The 9,732-nt window shown below is 36.1% G+C and overlaps 1 protein-coding gene across 1 annotated transcript; it reads right to left on the bottom strand.

Moving 5' to 3' along the window:
- Positions 1-8,557: 8,557 nt before the first annotated feature.
- On the bottom strand, positions 8,558-9,403 carry LOC112462833. Its single transcript, XM_025028887.1, has one exon. The coding sequence runs from the start codon at positions 9,401-9,403 to the stop codon at positions 8,558-8,560; it is 846 nt and encodes a 281-aa protein (XP_024884655.1).
- Positions 9,404-9,732: the final 329 nt, after the last annotated feature.

Here is a 9,732-nt window from a genome sequence, read left to right as displayed (position 1 = left end):
AAAAAAAATTAATTTTTCGAAAGTCGGGTGCCAGGTTCACATAGGTCGGTAGATCGCGTTCACCTTCAACTATAGGCTTCTTTACAGTGTCCTCTTTCTATCAATATATATTGTTCGGACATTTTTGGCAAAAGATTTTTCGCAAACTCGTGTAATTCATAAGAAAATACCTCTTTTCCTATTAGACCAATGTTAAAATCATTAAAATCACCTAATTTTGAAATTAAATATTTTGAGAACGGGACGGTGAATTATCTTTTTTCTGGGTTTAATCAATTCAGGAGAGTTCCTTCTTTCGATATAAAAAATAAAACCTATTACTTTTGGCAAAAGTTGTTCATCATCGAACTACCTTAACAAATAATTGTTATAATGTACCAAGCTTAATAACAAAATACTTTTCCATATTGCAAGATAATTTAAATTAAAGAACACAGGTAAGTGTCCAGCAAACATATAGATGGTTCTACAATGGAATAAATTCTTAATTCTACGACCTATGTACATTCCTTGATAAAATCGCTAAATTAATTGATGTATTAGTAATGGTGGGGTTAATTTTTTGATACCGATTTTTGTTAAACCGGTTGCGTACAGTTTTCAATGCCAATGTGTTTCTTATGTTCTAAAACGTCGAAATATTGCATTAAAAAAATGCAAAATTGCTAATAATAAAGGGGTTACCGATTTCTGTTTAAAAAAACAGCCAAACTTACCAAAATTTCTATAACTGAATATTAGTAATTCACAAACCACATTGCAGCAAAAGAATAGAGAAGCCAAATTATAGAACATCAATACTTCAGTTTCCATTCCTATGTATGTATTCCAAGTTTATTTTGCCAACTGTATAAATTCTACATTCTTCTTATTACCTAATATCTCTTACATTATTTATTTATAAACATAAATTTTTATTACTGCAAAAAAAAAACGGCTTTGCAATATGGTTCAATAATCATGCAAAAAATCATGTAAATGTTAATAAAATCGGTTCACAATGTAAAATGTAAAAATTACTTTATTTATTTTATTAACCGATTTTCTTAAATATATTAAAATTTAAATAAATCGGAGACCTCATTAAAGTACCGGTATTGAATTTGGCATCAATCGTTGAAGGAATTACCGATTTTTGTGAAGTAATTTTATATAGAATATTATTGAAGGAAGGTTGGCATTTACTTTGGCGAGAATCGGGAAAGGGTTTACTGATTTCTGCAAGAAATTTATACTTAACACTGAGAGGATCTTGTATTGACATGAATTTGTCGTCGATTCGGGAATACCGATTTATGCCTAAATAGAGTATAAGTTATACATGTATTCTTATTCGAGGATGGCGACGATGGGTTTAATTTTTTTTAAAGATTTAGCTTTGTTTTATGGAAAAATTTTAGTACTGGTTTTATGAAAATCGGTTCACAATGAAAAAACTGCTAATTTATTTTAATAACCAATTTTCTTAAGTATATTAAAATTTCAATGAATCGGAGACCTCATTAAAGTACCGGTATTGAATTTGGCGTCAATCGTTGAAGAAGTTACCGATTTTTGCAAGAATACTTTCTTGCAACGAAAACATGCAACACTAATATTTCTCGAAAAGCTTTATTATTAGCAATTTTTATTAATTCTATTATATTTTTCAGTTTTTTCTACCCCTATTTCATATATAATTCTTTAAAATTTGGTTAATCAGTTCTTGAGTTATAGAAATTTTGGTAAGTTTGGTTGTTTTTTTAAACAGAAATCGGTAACCCTTTTATTATTAGCAATTTTGCATTTTTTTAATGCGATATTTCGACGTTTTAGAACATAAGAAACACATTGGCATTGAAAACTATACGCAACCGGTTTAAAAAAAATCGATATCGAAAAATTAACCCCACCACCGCCATTCCCGGAAAATTCTACCTCTGATGTTTCATATATAATTCTTGAAAATTCGGTATATTAAGGGGGTCATCCCGTGTGACGGCTTCAAAAAATCGATTTTTTTTGCATAAATCCAATCTAGAGCATGCATAGAAGTTACTGGCAAAGTAATTTTCCAAAATTCAAAAACTATATGTGTAAATTTTTTTATTTAAAAATATAGCGTTGATGGCGAATTACATCACTGGAATGGCACGCATGTAAAAAAAAGCAGACAAACGGTGCCCACGATTCCGGCAGACTGGTTTATCTGAAATCAAAAAATCAAATTGCATTTTAATCTATAGGTGAATGGCTATCGTGGGAACTAGAATTTTTAAAAAATATTGAACCGTTTTCTGTCCGCATAAAAAAATAGTCGCAAAAAATCATGCTATTTTGAGTTATAATTTTTAAAAGCATGCAAGAAATTAAATTTTTAATATTTTCAAAAAATCCTAGTTCCCACGATAGCCATTCACCTATAGATTAAAATGCAATTTGATTTTTTGATTTCAGATAAACCAATTTGCCGGAATCGTGGGCACCGTTTGTCTGCTTCTTTTTACATGGGTGCCATTCCAGTGATGTAACTCGCCATCGACGCTATATTTTTAAATAAAAAAATTTACACATATAGTTTAAGATGTAATAAATATATAGTAAAAATTTGGAAGCTCTGTATTTTTTCATTTCGCTGCAAAAAAATGCAAAAAAACCTTAAAAAAAAACGGTTGTCACACGGGATGACCCCCTTAACAAATGAGTAGTTCGCGGAAAACGGTGCAAGAAAAAAATCGGTAACCCCTTTTGGAGACTTTACAGAAATGTCGATTATAAAAATGTTCTTATTTTTTCTATAATATTTATTAGTGTAGGTATTACAATATAATGCGTTATACATATTATTCAGAAAGTTATTTTATGAATATAACAATAAACTAAATCAGAAAATTTCACTTTACCATAAATAACACAGGCACACAAAAAATAAAAAGTGTCTTGGCCGAGACACTACACTAGTGTATTCCCATGTATTTTGACCCGCTGAATCCGAATCCGAATCTCAAAGAATTGTACATAAAGTAGGGGTTGAATTTCCCGGGGAGTGCTATCAAGTATATAATTTTTCGTTACCGATCTTTTTGGAAACCGGTATCAGAAGTTTGACAAATTTTTCGGGAAATAATTGATCGAATTTTAAAGAATTGTATTGAGAGAGAGGGAGAGAGAGAGAGAGGGAGAGGGAGAGGGAGAGGGAGAGAAAGAGAGAGAGAGAGAGAGAGAGAGAGGGAGAGGGAGAGGGGGGGAGAGAGAGAGAGAGAGAATGAATGAATTGATCTTTATTAGCCTTCTCGGCTATTTTTTTACAACACATAATCTTACAATAATTCCTCTACATGAGGTATAATATATACTTTTAACTTCCGCTTAAATTGTTCGATCCTCTCGCATTGCCTTATATCAAATGGTAGGGCGTTATACATATTTAGACCTTCATAGAATAGACTTTTTTGTCCGCCCCTCGTTCTACGAAACCGCACCACAATATTCTCAGCCTGTCTTGTTTGTCTGTTACTCACATCACCTACTATTTCTATTTTGTTACCTAATTGTCTAGGCATTATTCCTCTCATTATATTTTTAAAAATAAAAATACATACATTATATAATAATCTCTGTTTTATATTCATAAACTGGAGTGCTTGCAGCATCAGGTCTACCTTGGTACGCCGATCACATTGAAGTATAACCCTCATAGCTCGATTTTGCGCAACTTGTAGCCTATTCAGTAATGTGTCACCCATACCAATTAATAACGTTGCACAATACTCAAAGTGAGGTGCTATGATAGACTTATACACAGTACATCGAGTGTACGCCGATATATCATTTCCTATTCTGTTCAAAAAACTCACTTTTTTCCTTATTTTCTTTAACATATAATCACAGTGATTCTCCCAACGGAGTTTACTATCGATCATTACACCCAGATGTTTCGTTATCTCGACACGCTCAATTATAGTTCCATTCAAACTTTTTACTATTATGTCTGTTTTTATTTCTTTCCTTATACTTCTAACTATCATATATTTGGTCTTATCTGCATTCATTTTTAACATATTCACATTCATCCATTCTTCAAGTATACCGAGCACCATATTTAGTTTTATTTCTATTTCCTCACAACTTTCTCCTGTTACACTTGCGGTCGTGTCATCTGCAAATAATCTAAATATACTTCCCTCCGGACAGACTTTAACTATATCATTTATATACAAAATAAACAATAGAGGTCCTAATACTGATTCCTGTGGCACGCCATATACTGTCTCAATTATTTTAGAACACATATCATTGAATCTAACTTGCTGCTTTCTATTACTTAAATACGATCTTATCCATTCCAGTACCACTCCTCTTATTCCATACTGATATAATTTTTCCACTAATCTTACCCTATCTATTGTCTCAAACGCTCTCCTGAGATCCAGGAATAACACCCCCACCATTTTTTTCTCCTCAATTATCAACTTCCATTCTTCGATAAAACTTTGAATTGCTGTCTCACACGACTGCTGTTTCCTAAATCCCGATTGGTATTCGGTTATTATTTCATTGTCATCTAGAAATTTTTCCAACTGTTTTTTTACAACTAACTCTAATACTTTTTCATATATCGGTAACATATTAATCGGTCTATACTCGCTCGCTTTTTTTGGTTTGTTTACCTTTGGTATCGGTATTATCGTGGATGTTTTCCATCCTTCTGGAAATTTACCTGTCCTAAGCGAATCATTTATTACTCCTACAAACTCATCTTTTATCACATGTAGCACCATTTTCAGTATATCACTACTTATCCCTTCCTCTGTTCCGTTCTTTCGTGGTAGTTCCCTAACAATTTGTTCCAAATCACTTGCACTAATTGGCTCAAAATTTTCCATAATTCCCTTATTCTCAATTACATAAATAGGTCTCCTACCCGTGCCTTCTATCCCCTTATTACTAATAGATTGCACAATGTTGCTAATACTTTTTACATAATATATATTAAATTTATCAGCTATATTGCATTCTTCTATGTCTTCTAATATTTCAAAATCTACATTATCGATGTTCTCTGAACCCCTTTGCTCACCTTTAATTAATTCTTTTAAAGTTTTCCACATTTTTGTAGGATCACTCCTATTATTATCTATCATATTCTTATAATATTCTTTCTTTTTTGCCCTGATAAGTTTAACTACTGCATTTCTTTCATTTCTGAAAAATTCCCAGTCCTGTTCTTTACCTGAGTTTATTGCTCTACTGTGAGCCTCATCCCTTCTATCTGCTGCCATTCTAATTACATCTGAATACCACATTTTCCCTTCCCATATTTTCGGAATCTTAAACTTTTTCTTAGGTGCTACAGTATCCAATACACTTACTATACTATTGACAAATCTCTCCGCCCTTATGCTTATATCTAGCCCTTGACCTTGCTCAGTTCTTTCTTCCATTATTCTAAGAAATTCATCTACATTAAATTTACTATAGTCCCTGCCTCTAAATTCTTTATATTTATTTCTATTTTCATTTATATTAAATTCTATTTTTAGCCATGTATGGTCCGTGATTTTAGGTTTCTCATTCACTTGTACCTTTATTTCTTTATTCGAAAAAATTAAATCTATCATTGTTCGACTATCTTTTGTAACTCTCGTTGGACAATCAACGTATTGCCTCATCCCTAGGTTTTGCATTACCGTTAATAATTTCTTTGTGTAAAATGAATCTACCATTACATCTATATTAAAGTCCCCTATCACTATACAGTCATACTTTATTATTAAATCTTCAACCGTATCTTCCAAAAATCTCACGAAATCGCCATTTGACGCACTCGGCGAATGATACACTACTGCTATCATACCTTTATACAAATTCTTTCTTATTTCTACCACCACGCACCAACAATTTGACTCTATCTTTTTCTTATCAACTATTTTAAATTTAATATCATCCCTAACATATAGCAGTACTCCTCCTGTGTTTCTATTTTCAGCATCACATTTAACTATACTATACCCCGGTACATTGATCTCACTATCCTCAATTTCTACAGTCAATCTAGTCTCGGATAACGCTAGAATCACAGGATTCACCTTCTTCATAATTTGATGTTGAATTTCGTCCTTATGCGCCAAGAAGCTTTGTGCATTCGTATACCAGAGTAATTCCGCTTCTCCCTGTGGTTGCTATTTTGCATCTTCCCAGCCGGCTCTTTTTTTCTCTTCCTCCAATACTTTCTTAAAAGTCGGACATTCCGAATCTAGCGCCTCGTGTTCAACATTTATCTTCAAGTTGTACGTCTGATTTTTATAAGTACAGTTTACACACCTCTTCTTTGCCGTCGTACATTCATTCGCCTTATGATTTCCTGCACATTTATAGCATGTTTCTTGTCTCGTGCAATTCTTGGCAATATGGTAATAGCCCCAGCATTTAAAACATCTTCTAACACTAATATAATTAAATATAGGACACTTTCGCCATCCTAAATTTATTTTTCCTCTGTTTATTAGTGAATTATGAGTGCTTTCATCCACTTCAATTATTACGGATCCTTGCTCAGTATCCTTACTTTTTCCTCTTAATATTTTCTTCACTAGGTGCATACAGGATTCTTCGCCAATTCTGTTCTGCTTCTTGATTGTATCTATCAGTTCATCATCCTCCATTTTCATTTCTTCTCCACCAACATTAATTATTTTAATCTTTGGTTTCCTCTTCTGTGGCTCAGAGACTTTGACCTCCTCGCCCATTGCCGCTTGTACCGTCGCCTTTAGCTTATCCTTCTCTTCTTTCGACTCACATCCTAAGATCACTGTCCCTTTACCTCCCTTTCTTAATTTGGTAATTCCTATTTCCATCTTGGTTATATCAATTTTATCTTTAATTGTTTTCTTCGTAATTTCACTCTCTTGTTGTACTTTTGGTTTTATAATCAAGATATTTTCTTCCTTCCTTTCTTTAATCACATCGCTATATTTTCTTGTCCCTCCACCTGACGATCCATATGCCCCTTGCGTCAACATTTTTCTCAATTCTTCTATTTCCTGTTTAATGCCTCCCATCTCCTCACGGACTATTTCTTTTATCATTGACTTGATCTCCTTTTTACATGTTGCCTCATCTTTTAATTCTTTCACTGTTTTTACAAGCCAATCTATTTTTCTATCAATATCACTCGCGACTGCTACTTTATTCCCGCTGCTCGGCGCCGGACTCATTTTTGCAGGTGCCGTTGCTCTTTCTGCTGCTGCCACTGCTTTATTTATATCAGCTATTTTATCACCATCACCAACAATTAACTTCTCGAATGGGCCAGGACACGACACCAAATCGCGGTTTCTATCATAAATTTTGTGCTTAGATACACAACCTGGATGGTAGAAAAGCTTGGCACAGGACTTGCATGCTACCACCTCCGTTTTTATCGCCTTCTTACATGCCGAGCATCGATACTCGGCGTATTCCTCGTTCATTCTGCTAATATCGGCAGAGACAGTTAATTGACTCGTCACTTTAACACGTCACTTTCACACGTCAGCGTTTTGTGTTCGCCGTCGATGTCTACCTGTCGTACGAGGTTTCGATGACCTCTGAACGAAATGCAGTTCTCGTGTCTATGTATCAACATATTCCGGCTAGATAACACTCATAGCTACCCCCGGTCTATGCAGATATTCGTTACACAACTTTTTAACACTCTCCCTCACTTCTAAACCACTCAAAAATTCACACTTTTACGGAGCGATGTTTCACACGTCTGCTTCTGCTGAGAGAGAGAGAGAGAGAGAGAGAGAGAGAGAGAGAGAGAGAGAGAGAGAAAGAGAGAGAGATAATTTATTATGCCCAAGCAAAGGCTAAAGGGCAAAAAAGTAATACAGCGGTTACAATAATATAGTGATTACAATACTAAAGCAGTTACAAAAATATAGCAGTTACAAGATGTTAAAGACAGAAGTTGATGTGAGTTAGATAGAAGTACAGTACTGTAATTACAAAGCATAATACAAAGATACACATGATGTAAGTAAGAGCGAAATATTAAAACCAGAAGTTGTGAGTTTGATCGAAGTACAGTACTGTAATTACAAAGCATGTGCATGGTCTCTCTCATAAGGCGAGCAACCAGTGATCCAGCATACAAGCGATTGATAGGATGTTGAGTATGACGCAACAAAATATAGCCGATTTCAATAATATACACTAAAAAATTAAGAACTAACGCAACTTCAATAATTAAATATTCCGGGTCATCAACAAGGCCACCCGCGGACGCAGCCACCACCGCGGCCTTAAGCGAATTATGAATATAGCAGGCGACACCCCCACCAATCCGACCAACTCGATCATTACGAATCAAAAAGTAATTATTCAACGCCACAAGATCATCAGAGACGCCAGCATGGAGCCAAGTCTCGGATACGGAAATAATATGGTAAAGATTGGTGTTGAAGTGAAGCCGGATAAACTCAATGTGTCCCCGTAAAGAGTTAGCATTAAATTGAGCTACGCGAATTGAAGCAGCGCCCAAAACCGAACCACGATGCAAGACAGAAGTCGATAAGCGATCGGAATGCTCATGTCAAACCAGCTTATCAAGATCGGCGACAGAATCGATCAAAACAGCAGGCTCACCATCCGAGAGTCTGACGTATATACGTCCCCCCTTTACCCAGACGTACCTGTACATCTTATCCTTGGCAACACGCTTGGCACGCTGCAACAATTCGTGCATCTCCTTAGGCAGTAGCTCATTAACATAAACGCTCCGATCAAAGTCGATTCCACAAACCACCCTCTGCGTGAGCGCGCGACGTGCCCTCTTTTTAGAAATGACAATGTCTCGAACCGCGCCCGAAACCAATGAGACAATGTAGGAGTTCGCCGCAGAAACCGGTAAAGATCGGTTGCCAGCACCCACCGGCGGGGGCTTACGAGCAACAGCCCTAACATCAAGAACGTGGCACGATAGCTCAGGGATCCCCAATGTCGTGAACACGTTGCGAACACATTTCAATGGAGTGACAGACATTGCGGCAGGCACACCCGATATTATCAACTCATTCGGAGTCGGAACGTGCGTAACAGAATGAGAACCAGCACGATCGCTCTTTAGATTACAAATCTCATCTGTGAGAGCACCACACTGCCTCTCCAACTCAACAATCCGCTGACTATTCCGCTCGACATTGCCCGCAATACTGTTTAATCTATCTAGTTTGTCTTTTAGTTCGCTATTCGTACGCCGCTGCTCTTCGACAAAAGCAGAAAATTTCGCATTCGACTCATCCTTCAATTGCTCAGTCAATTTTGCATTTGACTCGCTCAGCTGTTCAATTAACCGAAGCAGAAGGTCAGTAGTAGTATTGTCATGCTGAGACCGCGACTGAGACTGCGACAGAGCACCGGCGCTTACAGGAGTAGTCATACTGTTAAAGTTAGGTGATCGCACGGTATTTTCACCTTCAGGTGTAAGCGGTGAATTAATAGAAGCAGACAACGACTTGCAGCAAGGGTCAGCGTATTTATAAAGAGAGTACGGCGCTACACATCCGGGGTGAAATACTCTTTTGCACACACACTCAACCGTTGTGGTCGCAATAGACTTCTTACACCTAGCGCACTCACGCTGCATTCCCGTCAATCAGGTAAGCAGTGATCGATCACTCGAGGTGACGCAGAGTTCAATGTAAAAGTCACTACATGCAGATAGTGATGCACGGTAATGATAGGCGCATGCACAACTGTGATCATAAA

Source organism: Temnothorax curvispinosus, unplaced genomic scaffold (assembly GCF_003070985.1).
Source record: "Temnothorax curvispinosus isolate PA1 unplaced genomic scaffold, ASM307098v1 QBEX01012818.1, whole genome shotgun sequence".
Taxonomy (NCBI): domain Eukaryota; kingdom Metazoa; phylum Arthropoda; class Insecta; order Hymenoptera; family Formicidae; genus Temnothorax; species Temnothorax curvispinosus.
This window is presented reverse-complemented; position numbering and strand designations above follow the sequence as displayed.